Below are 20,000 nucleotides of genomic sequence, written 5' to 3' on the forward strand. Positions count from 1 at the left end.
GTTCACGTTCCGTCCACGCTGACAAGTCTTAGAAATATTCATAAATGCTTAGAGAGGTAAACGACAGGATTGGCAGCGCTGGTCACCACCAATAGCCAACACCCTGCGCTCATGTTTACTAACTCTTTCAAAGTTATTGTGTCCTATTGATTTCGTCTTGAGGTCCTGAGGCGGTGAGGGGGAGGAGGGAGGGGAGAGGGGGTGTGTGGTGCAGGGTGTGTGTTGGGTTGGCAAGGAGTGGGGGGAGGTGGGTAAGGGGAAGACATCATGTGCATTCACGAAGCACATGATGAGAAGAGAAGGGAGTAAGCGAGGGAGACAGCGGAAGAATAGAGTGGGGAGGGTAAGGAAGGAATGGGAGTTGAAGGTAAATGGAGAGATGGAGGAGGAGGAGGAGGAGGAGGAGGAGGAAATGACATATGTGCAATAATTGTTTCTTTAGCATGTTTTTGGTAAGAGAGAGAGAGAGAGAGAGAGAGAGAGAGAGAGAGAGAGAGAGAGAGAGAGAGAGAGAGAGAGAGAGAGAGATGAATCAGGTCAGTATCGAGTAATGAAATATTCTGCAAGATCTGCCACTGCTAGCGTGCACATTACAATAATTGTACATTTATTCATTCATCTGTTTATATATTTACACATTCAGTCATGCTCTCCCTCTCTATTCATTCATTTCGTTGGTGATATGCAGATTCCTTGGACTTGGCGTGTGGGTACGATGCAAATCCTTCATCTATATTATTCTTATTTCTTCGTTTATATGATTGCGTACATGTTCATTATAATCATCTTTTATATTACACTAGAAGAACAGGACTAATACATGAAACTGTAAAGAATTCATTATTTGTAAGTTATTGTGTTTGTTTATTATTAAGTTATTCATTTATTTATTCATTCATTCATTCATATATGTAACTACTCATCTCATCGTTCACTTATGTTTATTTCATTAATTTATTCATGTTCCATTCCGTTGTGTTCTCATTACCGCATCAACACATCCCACTTTTGTTTAGGTTGTGTTATGCTTCTATTTTGTTTCTCTGTTATTGATTGTTAAGACAGATCACGTGTTTGTTGGAGTTGGTGTACTCGATGTCTTGCTAATTTATTGTTAGTCTGTTTATGCTCAGGTATCGTAGGTGTTGCGTATACATATCACTCAGTGTGACTTTTTCTTCATTTAGTAAATCTTATTGTGAATTATTTTGACTGTTTTTAGAAAGTTAATTGTTTCGAAGGGAGGAGGAGAAGGGGAAGGAAGAGGAGGAGATGAAAAAGTGGAAAGGGACGATGAGGTGCTCTATTTCCTCCTCCTTCTCCTCCTCCTCCTCTCGATTCCTTTCTCCTTTCCGTTCCTTTCACTCATCCCTCTTTCGTTTCCCCTCTTTTCCTACTCCTCTTTCTGCTCTCACCTTTCCCTTTCTCCTCTCCTCCCACCTCTCCCTTCTCCTCCCTCTTCATCCCACGCAAACTGGGAGAGGCTCGTGGCAAGCTTAATATAGAGACTTATCACCACTGCCTTTATCTTCCTCCTCCTCCTCCTCCTCCTCCTGCACGTAATGATAACAAATATATATCCTACAGTAATAGTAAAGTAAGATATAATAGTAGGAGTGGTAGAAGTAGTTGTTATTTTGTTATTGTTATGGTGGTAACAATAATAATTACGTTTATGACTATAGCAGTGATGATAATGATGATGATAATGGTGATGATGATGATGATGATGATAATAATAATAATAATAATAATAATAATAATAATGATAATGATAATAGAAATGATAATAATGATGATGATGATGATGGTGATGATGATGATGATAATGATAGTAATATTGATAACACAATAATAACAATAATAACTATGATGATAATAACGATCACAATAATGGCAACAGTAATGATAATGATAATATGAAGAGATACAGCATTTCTCCCAAACGCGTACACACACACACACACACACACACACACACACACACACACACACACACACACACACACACACACACACACACACACACACTCACACACGAGTGGTAGCAACAGAGGCAGTTATCGATCAGCGAGAGGAGGAGGAGGAGGCGGAGGAGGCGGAGGAGGAGGAGGAGGAGGAGGAGGAGGAGGAGACGGAGGCGGAGGTAGCAGCAGCAGCAGCAAGGTAGCGTCGTCACCCCTCGACCTGCATCATCTCAGACGGGTGGCGGGGCTCCTCAGACACGCCCTCGCACGCCTCGCCTCCATGCACGCCCTTAGGCACCCGTCATTTACACAACACACTCCTGGTACCAACACTACCACAACTACTACAAACATTAACCTCACATCATACATACACACGCCACTTGCACGCCCTTATCACGCCCACGCCCTCTGTAGCACACTAACCCAAATAACCAGGAAGGAAAACAAAAAGAAATCACTATCTATCCATTTAAAAATATACAAACTGCACACATTTCATTACATCACTTTCATCCTCCTCTTCCTCTTCGTACTCCTGCAGGATGATGAGGACCCCGACGAGGACCCGAATGAGGACTCCAGCCCCGCGTAATGCCTTTAAGGAGGGCGTCGCGGGCTGGCCTCAGAGGGGGGAAGGGCAAATATCCTTCGCTTTGTCAGTCAGCGGCGCGTGTTATTGAGACCCTGACACGGTGTAGGAGGCGGGGCTCGGGAAGGGCGTTCAGGGTCGATGCCTACAATTATACCCACCGTGAACCTCTCTCTCTCTCTCCTCCCTCTTCCTCTTCCTCTTTGCTCTTCTCGCATGTGTGTGTGTGTGTGTGTGTGTGTGTGTGTGTGTGTGTGTGTGTGTGTGTGTGTGTGTTTTCATGCTTCGTTTTATTCTTGTGTTCTTGTCTACTGTGCTTCTCTTCTCTTTTTTGTATTATGATTTGTCTCCTTTTTTGTCTTCCTCTTTATCTTCGTCTTCCTTTTTGCCTTTAACTTCTATTCTTCGTCATCTTAATTATCTCTCTCTTAGTCTATATTTTATTTTTTATGTCGTTTTCTTCTTATCCTCCTTTATTGTATCTCTCCCTTTTACCATTCACTCTTCCTTCCTGGTCTTCCTTATTCTCTCACTCTTTTTTTTTCAGTCATCTTCTTGTCCTTCTCTACCTTTTTTTCCTCACTATTGCTCTTCCTTCCACTCATGTGCCTTGTCCTCTCTATTTTATTACGTCTCGTCTTCTCCTTCCCTTTCCCTTTGTTGACTCGTGTACTCTTCGTGTGTCTGTTTGCGTTCCGTTCCGTTTTACTCGTCCTCATTCCCGCGTCTGTCCTCTTACTTGTCCTTCTCCTCTCTCTCCTCCTCCTACTTCTCCTCCTCCTTCGGTAAATGCTCGCCCACGCTCAGGTGAGATAGCGTGTTACAGGTGGGAAAGAAATAATCGAGTAAAGACAGGTCGATATCACCATTAAACTGGCTAGCGGCGTCCTCTTCCTCCTCTTCCTCCTTCTCTGCCTTCTCTCCTCTCCTCTCTTCCTCTCTTTCGTTTATATCCATCCTACTGATAATAACCCTGATTTTCTGCACTTACCGAAACTCATCAACGGTAACAATAACATCATGCAGTTCCTCTTCCCAATTTTTCTCTTTCCCTTCACTTTCCCCATCCCATCGGTCCGTGCCACCTCTTCCCTCTCCCTCCCCCTCTCGGCCACCTCACGCCGCACGGTCAACACAGGCTATCGCGGGGCACGTGCTGACGAGAGCGAATATCGACGGTATAAATGTAGGGCGTTGCTCTATTACGCTGAAGGGGTGGAGGAGGAGGAGGAGGAGGAGAAGAGGGGTTGCACGACGGGTGAGGAGAGGTATAGGTGGGTACTGTATAGTAGGGGATAGAAGGGGGAGGTAGAAAGAGGGGAAGAGGTAGTAGTTTTGTATTTCTATATCTACTGCTACTGCCACTACCGCCACCACCATCACCATCACCACCGCTACCACCATCACCACCGCCACCACCGCCACTCATTCTGTTATAGGTGTAATTTCACGGCAGAAGCGCGTCGTGGAGTGTCGTATTGATATTTTCTGTGTGTGTGTGTGTGTGTGTGTGTGTGTGTGTGTGTGTGTGTGTATGTCTGCACCTCCATCATTACCATTGCCATTACCACTTCCACCACCACAACATCCGCCTCTTCTTTCTCTTCTTTTGTTCGTCTCCTCTTCCTCCTCCTTCTTCTCCAACTGCTCTTTTTTTTTTTCTCTCACTCTCCCTTTTCCTAGTTCGCATTTGTGCACGTCATATTTTGATTTTTTTTTTTACATTTTCTTCCCCCCTTTCCTCTATTTCTACATCCTATTCTGTTTTTCTCATCCTTTTCTCATTGTAGTCCGAAATTTGTAGCTTTTTATCGCTATTTTTTTCATTTTTCTTAACCTCTTCTCATTCATTTTCCCTTCTTATATTATTGCTACATTTGTTTTCCTCATCTCTTCATCCTCTCTTTCATTTTTCATTACTTTCCTTGCCCTCTGCGCCTTGTCTCTTTTTCTCTTCCTGTATACCGGTGTACCTCAAGTGGGTATTTCGTTCCTCCTTGATTTATGATATGTTTGTGTTGTGGTGGGAACGTTGGGTGTGAAATTGCCGGAATGTGTTAGGTGTTGTTATTAGGGAGGAGTAGGAGGAGGAGGAGTAACCGAAGGATGAAGAAAAAGGGATGAAAGAAGAAGCTGAGAAAGATGAATAAGAACAAGAGGAAAAAGAAGAAGAAACGAAGAAGAACAAGAGCAAGAAGAATAAGAACAAGAAAAAGAAGGAAAAGAACAAGAAGAACACGAAATAAGTGAAAAAAAAAGAAAAAACTTATGCAAGATAAAAAAAAATACTAATACAAAAATAATATCAATAAGAAACATTTTTAATCTAAGCTACACTAACCTAACTTAACCCAACACACCACAATTCTATATAGAAGTAACGCAATCTCACCACCACCATCACTACCACTACCACCACCACCACCACCACCACCACCACCACCACCACCACCACCACCCCTCTCCTTACTTCTCCATCATCTCCCGCTCTTCTCTCACTCACTCACTCACTCCCTCTCACTCTCACTCTCTCTCCTTCCCGATCACTTCCTCCCCTAAACAATTACTGCCTTATCGGATGTCGTGGCGGAAGGACGACTAAGAAGAGCAATCAGGGGAGTGTGGGGAGGCAAGGGCGGCGACACGTGTGGGGACTAGGGGGCACGTGCCACTTTGGCTGGCCTTTACCTACCACCATGTCCACGTCTCTGTCCCTGCCTCGCCGCCGCCTTCAGGAGAGTTTTTTGAGAGAAGAAGAGAAGAGAAGAAGAGAGGAGAGAAGGGAGAGAGAGAGAGAGAGAGAGAGAGAGAGAGAGAGAGAGAGAGAGAGAGAGAGAGAGAGAGAGAGAGAGAGAGAGAGAGAGAGAGAATTTTTAAGCATTAGTGTACGCACGTAGGAGGAAGTAAGGTAATGAGGAAGGAAGAGAAAGGAAAGGTAACAAACACCATAAAGAAGAAAAAGAAGAAAAGAAAAAGAAAACAGAAAAGAATAAGAGGGGCTTATAGTAAAGAGAAGGAGGAGAAAAATTAAAACGAAAAGAGAGAGAGAGAGAGAGAGAGAGAGAGAAGAAAGAGAAAATAAGGAAGATATAATAAAAACAAAAATAAAGAAGAAACGAAGGACAGGAAAGGAACAGGAGAAACATCAAACAGAAACTGGCTGAACTAAACTGACTGAAAACTAACTATGACGAGAGAAGGAGGAAGAGGAGGAGGAGGAGGAGGAGGAGGAGGAGGAGGAGGAGGAGGAGGAGGAGGAGGAGGAGGAGGAGGGTGATGGAGTGACGGGATGGTGGTGGTGGCGGCGGTGGTGGCGGCGCGTGTCTACTAACAACGTTATTGTTGGGGGGACGCATTAAGCCAATTAGCCGACAAAGCCAAAACTATTGCCTTAGCCACATCGACCCACCGCCGCGCTGGAATCCTTCGTCGCCGCCTCCTGCAGGACGAAAGGATACCTATGTGTTGGGGGAGGAGGAGGAGGAGGAGGAGGAGGAGGAGGAGGAGGAGGAGGAGGAGGAGGAGGAGGAGGAAGAAGAGGAAGAGGAGGAAGAGGAGTGAAGATTGCACATCCGTTTGTCGTTAAGGGCGCTAATGCATTTATTCTCTCTCTCTCTCTCTCTCTCTCTCTCTCTCTCTCTCTCTCTCTCTCTCTCTCTCTCTCTCTCTCTCTCTCTCTCTTTTTCTCTGACAGACTTATTTAACTAATTTTCATGCTTTTCTTAATCAAAATATTTTTTTTTTATATCCGTCTATCAGTTTGTTTGTACCTGTCTTCCTCTCTCTCTCTCTCTCTCTCTCTCTCTCTCTCTCTCTCTCTCTCTCTCTCTCTCTCTCTCTCTCTCTCTCTCTCTCTCTCTCTCTCTCTCTCTCTCTCTCTCTCTCTCTCTCTCTCTCTCTCTCTCTCTCTCTCTCTCTCTCTCTCTCTCTCTCTCTCTCACTGCAGCGCACCTCTTCTCACACCTGGATGTCTTACCGATTATCAAAAATCCATGCACACCTGATGGCCCCGTGGTAATCAGCATTACTGGGCACTTGTTACTTAATGGCTATACCTGTGGGGACTGGCAGGCAGCGGGGAGGGAGAGAGAGAGGGAGAGGGACAGGGAAGGGGGTGTGGAGGGGAGCAGCAGTAGTGAAAAACAGACGGAGAGGGTGGCAGAAGTGCGTGCTGGAGAGAGACAGAGAGAGAGAGAGAGAGAGAGAGAGAGAGAGAGAGAGAGAGAGAGAGAGAGAGAGAGAGAGAGAGAGAGAGAGAGAGAGAATAAAAAGGACAGAGACAGAGAGAGACTACCGTTGAAATACATACACACACACACACACACACGCACAGCACACACGCACCGCAACGCAAACAGGCGCTCAAAAAGTCAACAAATAAAAGTATACAGTCAATAAATAGGTATACAAAATCTCAACTGACTCTCCTTTTGCAGCAGCTCGAGTACAATTCCACAACCAAAACAAAGGTACGCTCTCTGTTTGCTTGCCTGCTGCTTTGCTTGCCTGCTGCCTGCTTGCTTGGTTAACGAATGAAAGGAAATGAAAAGTGGGGGAAAATATAGATGGGAAAGAATTAAGTGGATTATTAAAAAAAGAAAAAAGAAGAAGGGGATGTGATGGAGAAAATTTTATAGATGAATGGTTCGTGATGGAGTGCGTTTTAAGAGAGAGAGAGAGAGAGAGAGAGAGAGAGAGAGAGAGAGAGAGAGAGAGAGAGAGAGAGAGAGAGAGAGAGAGAGAGAGAGAGAGAGCAAAATTGTGTAAAGAAATGGTTTGCTAGTACCTATTTTTTTTTTTTATTGAGAAATAAAAGGAAATTAATAAAGACAAGAAAAGAGTTTATTTATTGAGAGAAACAGAAAGGATATAAAAAAAAAGGGTTGTTTATAATGATCGTGTTCTTTGAAGTGAAGACAAAAAATGAAGAAATTAATTAAAGAAAAAAACCTGCAGTACTATTTCTATGCTTAACTTCAGAGAGAGAGAGAGAGAGAGAGAGAGAGAGAGAGAGAGAGAGAGAGAGAGAGAGAGAGAGAGAGAGAGAGAGAGTAACAAAGAAACCAACAAGTCAAACACTCATTGAAACATACAACTATAACGAATAAAAAAAAAATATTACCCATGATGTTGATGTGAATGAAAGAGAAGTGAAGTAAGAGAGAAAAGAATGATAAAAGAACGAATGGACGGAAACAGGATGGTACTAGACATGAGTTAATGAAGGAAAGGTAAATATAGATGCGTCGCTCAGGTGTGTGAAGGAAAGGTGATGTTAATGTACAGGTGACCGTTCCTCCTCTTCTTCTTCCTCTTCTTCCTTCTCCTCCTCCTCCTCCTCCTCCTCCTCCTCCTCCTCCTCCTCCTCCTCCTCCTCCTCCTCCTCCTCCTCCGTGACAAAAAAAATAAAAAAAATAAAAGTGTCCAGTTGTATGTTAATGTTGATCTGTTTTTTTTTCTAATTTAATGAAAAATCTACGGAGAGTTATGAGAGAGAGAGAGAGAGAGAGAGAGAGAGAGAGAGAGAGAGAGAGAGAGAGAGAGAGAGAGAGAGAGAGAGAGAGAGAGAGAGAAACCAACCGACAGGCAGATAGATAGACGGACAGACACAGAAAAAAAAGGCAGACACACGGACGGACAGACAGATAGAGACAGAGTGAGAGAAAAGGAAAAAATGGAAGCTGTGCAAACTATCATTAGCAGTGGGGATAATTTTTTCAAACTTAAATATAAAGTTAGTGATGATGTGTAAACGCTGGGAGTTTTATTTTTAATTGCCTTTCTTTTCTTTTAGGATAGACGCGGTGATGCTGAGGGAGGACGAGACGGAAGAGGAGGAAGCTGAGGAAGGGGAGGAGGACTACTATGTATAAGGTAAAAATAACCCATGAAAATTGCATAGCGATATAAGTAAATTGAAGTAATTGACTGACTAACTGACTGAATAATGTATTGACTGATTGACTGGTAATTGTTATAAGATTGCACAACAAAGATTTATACAAAGGTGTGGTGGAATGAACTAGTTAATTTCACCTTAAGTCAATATGTGCAGCACATTCACCAGACAAGCATCGCTTCTCCAGCCAGGCAACACCCAATCAGCGCCTCACCTGACCAACTAGCACCTCACACAGCAATTACCCAAGCTTGCCACCTGGTCGCGTCACACTCCAAGCTAATCACCGTGTTATCTGTCCGCGCGTCACCTTAACTTACTGATTAGCATTTCACCTTCCCAAGTAGCACCTAACACGTCTTTACCTGGCTAATCTAAGCACGGCACTCACCAACCACCGGACCTGATGACTCATAAACACTTGATATCTTTTGCGCCTCCTGTCTTCCCGCCCTTCAGTACGTCCTTCCCTCCCATTCCCATTCTAGGCAGTTCTTCTTATGTTCTTGCCTTTCATTTGATATTATCTTTCATAACCATATCAAACATCCACAAACCATGTACTACAACATCCTTTCCGTCCGCTTTCTCATTTTCTCTCTTCTCAGTACACTCATACTCTTCCCTACCTGTACCAGGTAAGTCTTCCACGTACCGCACCCCTTCCACTATTTCACCCATCTATTCATCCATCCATCCATCCCTCCCTCCCTCCCTCCCTCCCTCCCTCCCTCCCTCCCTCCCTCCCGCCATCACGGCAAATATTGAACAAAAAAACAGAAGTACCTTTGTACAAATTTTATTTCTCCGGAATCTTATTATTTCTGCGCTGTTAATTAATTCAGAATAAAGAGTATGTAATTTGCACCTGCAGCAGAATGGCTAATACCCGGACTGTTAATGTGAAATGCATAATGCAGCAGAGACGCGTTTGTTCGACAACTGATTTTATGGATTTTTTTACTCGATGGCTACACCTGTAATTACGCAGGTGATAATGAACTGCAAATAAGACACCCTTCCTCCCTCCTCCCTTGTCCCCCCCACCAGTACCGCACAACACATCCCTATCTCCCCTCCCCACCAACAATGCTTCCACTCTTCTCCCCTCTCTCCTTTTCTCCCTTCTCCTCCTCTTCCTTCTCCGTTTCTCCCACACGTATGCCTCTCTCTCACTCTCTCTCTCTCTCTCTCTCTCTCTCTCTCTCTCTCTCTCTCTCTCTCTCTCTCTCTCTCTCTCTCTCTCTCTCTCTCTCTCTCTGTGTGTGTGTGTGTGTGTGTGTGTGTGTGTGTGTGTGTGTGTGTGTGTGTGTGTGTGTGTGTGTGTGTGCGTGCCTAGTTATTTTCCCTCCCTCCTCCGATATCGCTGTCGCTTTTGTTTATTTGTTTGTTTGGCTATTTGATTGGTTGATTTGTTGGTTATTGTTGTTGTTGTTGTTGTTGTTGTTGTTGTTGTTGTTGTTGATGTTGTTCTTTTTCTTGTCTCGAATCATATTTCTTGATTATCGTTGACGCTAATGGTGATGGTGGTGGTGGTTGTTTGTGTGTGTGTGTGTGTGTGTGTGTGTGTGTGTGTGTGTGTGTCCGCCTGGTAACCGCTCAGAGCTACATACATAATCATGCCGGAACAAAAGAGCAACACGACTGAAGCATTATGTAAATCGGTGCCTTTTTTCCGTAGATTTCTTTCTCCGTCTGGACGAAAGTAATCCCGCGGTGTATTATTTTGCCGCTGTCTTCTTTAAATTATTCCTATCTTGTCCGGGCAGAAAAAAAAAATAATATAACAAATAATATGGCTTGAGTTATTATTGTTGTTGTTGTTATTATTATTATTATTATTATTATTATTATTATTATTATTATTATTATTATTATTATTATTATTATTATTATTGTGAGTAACAGTAGTAGTAGTAGTAATAGTAACAGCAGCAGTAGTAGTAATGATATTAGTAGAGGTCTAGTGGCTTTTTGCAGCGCCCCTTATTTTCTTATGTTTTTATATTCTTCTTCTCCTTCTTCTTCTTCTTCTTCTTCTTCTTATTATTATTATTATTATTAGTAGTAGTAGTAGTAGTAGTAGTAGTAGTAGTAGTAGTAGTAGTGGTAGTAGTAGTAGTAGTAGTAGTAGCAGCAGTAATAGTAGTACTTCCTTTTTTCCTTTTCATTATTCTAACCTAGTATCCCTGTTACATGAAAAAAGTAGTGGTAGCAGTAGTAGTAGCAGTAGTAGTAGTAATAATACGTATTAGTAATAGAAATGATAATAGTAATAGTAGTAGTAGTAGTATAGTAGTAAAAGGCGGAGGATTAGGAATAATTAGAGTGGCAAATTATAATCTTTCATTTTGCGTATCAATAATGTTTTTTTTTCCCCGCCTATCGTTACCGGGTAGGCCTCGGCGGCGCGTCCGTCCCGCTAGCCAGCCCATCCAGCCAGCCAGCCGCCTCCGTCGCCGCCTAATTAACACAACAGTCCATCATCACTCCCACCCGCTGCGCTCAAATTACATACATACAATATCACGGACAATTGGGGCGTCGCCTTTTTGACAGTTCAATTTACTCCTGACTCACGCCGCTGACTGTTGTGCCGTCCCCGCCAGAACACCAATAGTAATAATAATAATAATGATAATGACAGTAATGTAATGTGAGGTTTAGGCACTGTCCTTGTTATTGTTGTTATTATTATTATTATTATTATTATTATTATTATTATTATTATTATTATTATTATTATTATTATTATTATTATTGTTTAGCGGGGACTCGGCTTCTACGGTTCAGTTCACTTCGGTTGAGCGGTTTCACGTGTTGTCTGAACTTTGTCTCATATCGGCGCCGCTGACTTAGGAGGGGTTAGGTTAAATTAGGTTAGGTTAGGTTAGTCAGGTTAAGTTGGGCTAGTTTATGTTCAGTTAGGTTAGATTAGCTCTGGTTTGGTTAGGTGAAGGCGGCGCAGTTTGGTGATTTTGAAGAAGGGAAAACTAGGCGGAGAGGAAAACAGAGGCGCAGGCGAACGTAGAAACAGTAGCTTGGTGTGTACACATGTAGGGCCACACACCACACAGCATAGTCATACACACCACACCACTCCATACCGCTCAGGATACTCGCACGCCACACACCATAAAACACACACCACATAAAACACATATAACACGCAGCACACACCACATAACACACACCACACACACTACCTCATACTTCACACCGCTCAACACACTCGCGCACCATACACCACATAAACACACACACACACACACACACACACACACACACACACACACAAAGCACACAAAGCACACACCACACACCACACACCACCGATCAATAGAGCGTTGAGGGATAAAGGATCAGTAATGACTACACAGGTGGAAGCCTCAACAGGTGCAAATATTGTTTTAAATTGACGTAGTTCGGCTTAGTCTCCAGGTAAATTAGACGTGCTCTCTCTCTCTCTCTCTCTCTCTCTCTCTCTCTCTCTCTCTCTCTCTCTCTCTCTCTCTCTCTCTCTCTCTCTCGTCTCTCGTCTCTCTCTCTCTCTCTCTCTCTCGTGTAGGAATTTAATCAAGGCATAAAGCGGAAGAGAAAGATTAGCATGCGGCAGTGAAAAGATAATGATAAAGTTTGCTATGAAAAAAAAAATAATAATAAATACTACACACGGTAATGAAAAGTAAATAACAATAGTAGTTGGAAATAATAGATGTCAAAAAAAATAGCGTAAAAAAAGGAGTCATTTAATTTATTTATTTGAGATTACGGTTGAAAAATTAATACTGCTGCCTTTATTTTATTTTATTTTTTTTGTTGAACCTTTTTTTTTATTTCTTTTTTCTTAATTTTTTTTTTGCGTCATTATTTCGTTTCTTTTTTATCACGGAATGTAACGTTAATTTCTTCCCGGTCAGTGTGTGAATGTATGTGTGTGTGTGTGTGTGTGTGTGTGTGTGTGTGTGTGTGTGTGTGTTGAAGAGGTACCGTGTAAAGTTATTCATGTCATTCATCTTCCCATATCTTAACCCGTTACCGATAATGAATAACCTTACCATCTGCGTCCCCTCCTCCTCCGCTCCTCCCCTCCCCATGCCGTACCCTCCCTTACCAGTAACCCGTGCCTTCCTTCCCGCCCTTCCCGTCTTCCCCGTCCCCTGGCGCACATCCATACCCTCACCCTTCTGCTAACCCACTCCCCTGCATCCCAGCTGCCTACCGCTCCTCACCGCTCTTCTTGCATTTGTCTGTTCATGGCGGTGGTTTGTTTCTCTTTCTTATCAATTGTATCTTTTTTTTTCCGCGATTTTTAAGTATCTAGCAGTATAATTGCGCTTTCTTGTCTTGTATGTTTTTACTTTAGATTCCTTTTCCTTGTTCTTATCTTGTCTTTTCACTTAATCGTTCTTTTCCCGTTTCATTGCACCTCGCATCTTTTCCTGATGTTTCTTTTTGGTTTTATTATTATTATTATTATTATTATTATTATTATTATTATTATTATTTTATTTTATTTATTTTTTTTTTTTTTATTGTGGTGTCCCTGCTCGCTTTCGCCGCGTATTTGTCTATCCCTGCCGGTGACTTATCCCTTATCGTGCATCCCTTGCCTTTCATTCATCCCTCTCCGCACTTATTGATAAATCGCCACTCTATCCATCTCCATCCCTGGCGGTAGGTGACTCATTCGTCCTCCTCCTCCTCCTTCACCTCCTCACCTCACCCCATCGCCGTGCACTCCTCCCGCCTCTGTCAGTGTATGAATAATTTTGTCGCGACGTTAAGCAATATTATGACGCATGCTTTGGACACGGAGCCACTCATGCACGAATCTTTCATCGTAGTATAATTCACGTGTGCTTGTTCTTGCGCCTGATCTCAACTCTTGCTATCGGTGTCATTGGATCATTTATTGCAGGTGTTTTTGTGTTGTCATTATTTGTTAGTTTGTTTTTCTGAGCGACTGGGTGTTGTGATGTGAATATTTTTGTTTTTCCACGCTCATGCCTCCGAGGTTTTCAAGAAGTGATGGTAAGGGAGTGCTAAGATGACTTACTCTTCTCCCGACGGTGAAATGTCCTGAAGGAAGAGGAGGAGGAGAGGAGGAGAGGAGGAATAAGGGTGGGAATAAAAGGTATCTTGGCCGTAATTGAAGGGAAGATTTTCATTAGTTTCTCCCGCAGTAGGAAGCTTTTGCTATTTTAACATTACTTTGAGCTACACACACACACACACACACACACACACACACACACACACACACTCGTAAAAGGCGAAGACTATTAACTCCTTGAGTGCGTCTCTCCTGGTGGGTCTATGTAATGTACACGCGCGCACACATTTTTTAAAGCCCTTTGTTGCTTATGGACGTGCAAAGTACAACGTGTGGGTGAGTGTGTGTGTGTGTGTGTGTGTGTGTGTGTGTGTGTGTGTGTGTGTGTGTGTGTGTGTGTGTGTGTGTGTGTGTATGTGTGTGTGTGGAGGGCGAGCACACACAAAGCACGGGAATCAATCCCGACTTAGTGTTTACCCTTTTGTAGCGAGGATCAAAGTGGTGGAGTGAGGCGACACCCTAAGTGATGTGTGTGTTGCATCACCTCCTCCACCACCACCACCACCACCACCAGCTCTTCCACTTCCCTCCACTGTACCCGCCCCTTCCTTGTACTCTTCGTGTGTACCCCGCTTGTGTGTGTGCGTGTGTGTGTACCCCGTCCCAGCGGCGGGAACAACGGAGCGAGCGGGTAATAATTAGGATCGCATCTCAAGTGTCTCTGTAGGAGGCGCGCCAGGGTGGCACTGAGGCGCGGGGCGGGATGGCGGTGTCAACAAGGTGGTCGGGGCGCCGAGATGCTTCCTGGAGGCTTTCCCGACCCCCGCCCCGCTAATCCCTAATTTATGCCCGATGCTTCGCTTACCTCTCGTGTTATATTAACGTGGGCGACACTTGAGAATAAGAGAGCACGCTATTGTCTCCCGCCTGTTTCCACACTACAAAGACGCGGGGGAAAAATTACTTTAGTCATCGGCGGAGATATTATGTTGATATGAAGAGACCCTGCACAGGGTGATGGCTTGGTCAACACTACCGCCGGAGGAAGAGGAGGAGGAAGTGGTTGAGCACGAAGATGAAAAGAAGGGAGCAGCACAAGATGACAGAGTAAAGCGTCGCGGAGAACAAAAGGCAGCACAAGGAACAGCTGGTGAGTCACGTTCATGACGGTGAGGAAGTGGAGACGTGAAGGACAAGTAGTTGTACTCACGGAGACAGGTGCGTTGTTCATACATCGCCGCATGGGGTCCGGTGAGCGGTAGGTGGGGCTGTAGCGGCCAGTGAACGCCGCCGGTCCGTTGCTGGAGATAGGGGCCCCGAGGGGCTTGGAACTGATCATCTTATCCGGTGAATACATGGTGCCCGGCCTTGGTAGTGTCTCTTCCGCGGTAAAAGCGGCGGCGGCGACCTGTGGGACGGGGAGGGTCGCGGCGGCGCGGCGGGCGTGTCGCTAGGCCGAGCGGGCGACGGGCGGGGCGGACTACGCTACCGAGTTTCTCATAAATGACGGAATGTTTAGTATTTCCAGTTACTGTCGCCACGAGTTGCCTCACACGGTGACAGCAAGTAAACAATCTAACACGGGGTGGGAACGTACAGTGAGTATGGCGACGCCCGGCTCACTCAATCTCAAGAACACGGCATATTATTGCTATCCTTCGTACGGCGACGACGACGTTTCTTTATTTTCTAACCGACGGCAATTCCCGGAGGCAGGAGATACGAGTAGACCACTCTGACTATTAACTTCATGTCTCGGCCGCCACTTTGATCCGCAATTTTCCAGGGAAGAAATCCTCTCTATCTCCTTTACCTCTCCGGCCGGGCTGTCCCTGGCGCGGGGCTCAGCCAGCGACTGAGATGTGCAGGGCTCAGCGCCTCCCAGATCCCCTTACTGTCAGATTAGTTTTTCTCTCGGTGAAGACACGACGCGGGTGGCGGAGCTGAAGGAGGCAGGAATTGCGGCGCTCTTGAAGGAGATGATCGCTGCTGGAGACCCTGCAGGAGGCGGCGAAGAGCGGGCAGTTGGGGGCGGGCGGCGGAAGGGGCGGCTGGGTTTTCACTTGCTCCTCGGCCTGGCACTGGCGGGCACAACATGGCAGACAGCCGCCGCGCCTCACACCACCGGCATTTTGTTGGCAACTTTCCTTCCGAAGTTCATGTCGCTACTTCCCGACGGTGTATTTCGGCGGCCGCGGGTTCGGGCCTTTTTTCCGAGTGGTTCCTCGATCGCTACTGTGACTGCGGCAAAATGTTAGAGTGACAAAAAAGTGATTTAGATAAACGCTTAAATCTTTGTCGCATCAGATCCACCTGGAGTGACCTGTGCTGTTCACTGTCTGAGGAGCGACTCGCCTTCCACTCTGTACTGTGTGCCGGCAACCACCACTTGCGTTCCACTCACTTCCACGTTTGCAAGGAAAATGAAGCTAACGCACCAATGTTTATTGTATTTGTCTATCTATCAGACCACCTGTACCGGCCATTGGGCGTGACGTCACTTTGGGAGTTGCCAGATTGCAAATTTTTGCCAAAGATCTCATGCTGGTGTTCCACAGAAGCCGCCTGCTGCAGAGGCCCGTCGAGGCCCTCGCCTCCTTCACTGGCCTTTCCAATGGACATCTCATTGAAGCATATTTGCTCTTAGGAAATTTGAATAAAAATAAAGTTTTCACCAGCGAGTGGACATTCTTTTTCCAGCCTCCGCCGTGACGTCACAGGTATGGATTTCATGGGCGCGTGCGCTCTCCACTCTGAGCCAGACCCCCGCCGGGAGCTGCTCACTCTGCCGCGCGGGCCATGGCCGGGCTGCCGCCGCCCCTCGCCTGCAGATCCTTCCCTTCACGATCCCCGCTGACCTTCAGTGATGGCAAACCTGCAGGCCGCGGCTTCGCTAGGCCGTGGCAGTCACTGCTGGGAGGACAACACGCCGCTTCATGACTATCCCCGCCACCACCACTTGTTACTTAGCTATTTCTGTAGGCCACAAAGCAGCGCAGCGTGAACGCCGCAGATTTATTACCGACAATACCTTGTCCACCTCCCCTACAGGTAACAACCGACCACCACCACCGCCGCCGCCGCTGGCCAGGCCTCGCGCCACGCACAGAATGCAATGTTAAAATACGAACCTGGTGAACTGCATTTGTTTATTTATTTACATAAGTAGGTATATGATACTTACGTAACAAGCAGTTCCTGGTTATTTTTGTGTTGGGATTTTTATTTTTATTTACTTTTTTCTTACTTTTAACCTAAAAACTTCTTTTCTCGCTTTGGTCTTCCTCTCCGGCGGTTCTTGCTGTGAATATTATTTTACTAATTTAATTACCATATATTTTCCTGCAGGTGCTCTAGCTATGGTTTTTCTTTTTTTTTTTTTTTTACATCTAATTCATTATTACCAGTCTATATTTTCTGTTATTTATTACCGCGTTGCATTAACAGGTGTGTGTGTGTGTGTGTGTGTGTGTGTGTGTGTGTGTGTGTGTGTGTGTGTGTATTACAAGTATCGCTCAAAAAAACATGCACGGTTCCCAATTTGTGTTGTTCACATCTCCTTACTTCCTTACTTCATCGACACCATCACTAGAATCAGTCACTAGGAGACCAGTAACATTATAACTTCTTACTTCCTTCTTGCTATGAATATACCTACCATTTGTCTGCCTTATATTGTTTCACGGTTGAATCAACATTGTTTATAAATTTATGTAATAAGAATCGATAAAAGCAGCAGTAATGACAGTAGCACCAGTGGTAGTAGTAGTAGTAGTAGTAGTAGTAGTATTAGTATTAGTAGTAGTAGTAGTAGTAGAGATAGTAGAGGTAATGATAAAAGTATGATAACAGCAATGACAATGTTATTCGCCTATTGTTAAGTTTCCGTGAGTCCTGGGACGACTCACGGCTGGCTGTTGCAGGGAGTCAGTGTAGCCGTGAAGAGGTGATGGTATTGATAATGATGATTGAAGAAAGTGGTGGTGGTGGCGGTAGTTGTAGTAATAGTAACAGCAGCATTAGTAGTAGTAATAGTACTAGTAGTAGTAGTAGTAGTAGTAGTAGTTGTAGTTGTTGTTGTTGTTGTTGTTGTTGTTGTTGTTGTTGTAATTATAGGTATGTTAATGATTATAATAATAATAATAATAACAATAATAATAATAATAATAATAATAGTATTAAAGATATCATAAGCATCAACAGCAAGAATTATAATAACGATAATAATGATAATAATAATTATTATTGTTATAATAATAATAATTATTATTATTATAATAATAATAATAATAATAATAATTATTATTATTATTATTATTATTATTATTATTATTATTATTGTTGTTGTTATTGTTGTTGTTGTTGTTGTTGTTGTTGTTGTTGGAACAACAATAATAAGAACAGCCATAAGTAGACGAATCATTGTAATAGCATTAAGGAATAATAATGATAAGACAATGCCATTATCTCCTCTTATCTCTTCATTCAGTCCAGATCTAGAAACACCAGCATCAAATTGTCCATGCATTAGTTTTCTCAGAAGCACTTAATCTTATCAGTACGTTAACCATGTCCGAATGAGTGCTCGCAATTCGTAAATAAATCAATAAAAAAAGTAAATAAAAACAAATGAATAGATAAATATTTTTTTAGATTCTCAAGTATGTTTTTCATATAAACCGAAGGAAATTATTCATCTTGCCCCAGTAACATTTTTCCAGGATCCCAGGCCAGTTGCTAATATGAAATCATAACCTCACCAGTAAGAGTAATCCTCGAGTGTTACTACAACACTTTCTATCAATCTTCTGTGCGTGTGAACCGTGTTATTAATGGAAGGGAAGCGAGGCTGTGGTGACTGTGGCGGAGAGACGCGGCGGAGGACAGCACGGCGGGATCACGATACGCACGCACGATCACTCTCCTGTGACCATATTCTGAACCACTCCTGTGCTGTACTCGACTACATTCAAAAGGCTTCTGCTAAATGTTACATGGGTTTTCAAGCGTGTTTTTACGGTTCCCATGACAGATTAAAAAGATTTCTATATTATTAGCAGGAGAAACACTCTCGAGAAGTTGGCTAATAATTCCTGTGGCCTTCGGAAATAGTCGTGATGAGAGAGGAAAGCCTTTGAGAATAGGCCCGGGGCTGCAGAATTAGGTTTGAAGGTGGTGGTGTTGGTGGTGGTGGTGGTGGTGGTGGTAGTAGTAGTAGTAGAAGTAGTAGTAGTCGTAATACAGTGAAATCCCTCTCATCCGGCATTCGAGTATGCGGCAGCTTCAAGTATCCGGCACATTTTTCCCCGAGCCTTAAAATCAATAAAAAATCAATGTATACTCATAATATCGATTAAAATTCCCGCGCGAGGCATACTTTGTCCCCTCGCCACCAGAACGCACTGCTTCGCACCACCCGCGGCCCACTGCACTGTGTTTACTCAGTGACTCAATCTCGCGTGTGCACTGTTTATTGCCTGATGCCTTCATTATGCCTAAAGTTGTAGAAAAGAGGAAGCGTGTTGTGCTTACACTTAAGCAGCTGATCAGATCAGCTGCTGATTAAGATCAGCTGATCTTTGTTATGGTAAGATGCGTGAGTGTAGGGTGGTGACTGTGGACATAATTTCACTTCTATTCAAGTATCCATCAATATTCAAGTATCCGGCATGTCGGCGGTCCCGTTGATGCCGGATAAGAGGGATTTTACTGTAGTAGTAACTCAGGAATAAGACCAGTAAATCTAATAGGTATTGCTAATTTTTTCGTTTCTCATGATAAGTATAAATTTAATAATGATGATGACGAAAATAATTATAATTTGGATGATGACAATAAAAGGAGAATAAAAGAAATAGTAATGATAAAAGAATATTATGAACGATAATATAATAATATATTATGAAAATCAGTATCAGATAGCGAGACATGAATAAAAGGTCTCTCTCTCTCTCTCTCTCTCTCTCTCTCTCTCTCTCTCTCTCTCTCTCTCTCTCTCTCTCTCTCTCTCTCTCTCTCTCTCTCTCTCTCTCTCTTCCGTGACGATGGTGGTTATGACTATGCTAGTGGTGAAACATGATGATGATGATGATGATGATGATGATGATGATGATGATGATAGTGACGATGGTTACGAAGAGAAGAAGGAATACAAAGAAAGAGGGAGAAGAGCAACTGGTATGGTATATATATATATATATATATATATATATATATATATATATATATATATATATATATATATATATATATATATATATATATATATATATATATTACAGTAAGATTGTGAAACTAGTGATTTCGTGAAATCCCTAAAATTTTCAGGGAATTCGTGAAATTAACGTTTCACTTAGTGACTTCATGAAATTATTAAAATATCTAGGGATTTCATGTATTTTCTGAAATGATACTCCAGTTATTTCATGAAATCCCTGATGATAGTAAATACATAGAACAACAGATTTATTTTGAAATTTTATTCAT

General features: G+C 43.4%; 1 protein-coding gene across 4 annotated transcripts in view; it reads right to left on the reverse strand.

The window, feature by feature from the left end:
- LOC135104432 (inhibitory POU protein-like) overlaps positions 1 to 16,769 on the reverse strand; it is a 134,971-nt gene extending 118,202 nt beyond the window's left edge. For 3 of the 4 annotated variants that reach the window (XM_064011849.1, XM_064011848.1, XM_064011846.1), the window contains exon 1: positions 14,725 to 16,769. In XM_064011849.1, the coding sequence (XP_063867919.1) occupies positions 14,725 to 14,871 (147 nt within the window). In that variant the 5' untranslated portion in view covers positions 14,872 to 16,769. The remainder of the gene's footprint in view (positions 1 to 14,724) is intronic. The other variant, XM_064011847.1, reaches the window with a different exon arrangement.
- Between the last annotated feature and the right edge of the window lie 3,231 nt (positions 16,770 to 20,000).

This window comes from Scylla paramamosain, chromosome 10 (genome assembly GCF_035594125.1).
Source record: "Scylla paramamosain isolate STU-SP2022 chromosome 10, ASM3559412v1, whole genome shotgun sequence".
In the NCBI taxonomy this organism is placed as follows: domain Eukaryota; kingdom Metazoa; phylum Arthropoda; class Malacostraca; order Decapoda; family Portunidae; genus Scylla; species Scylla paramamosain.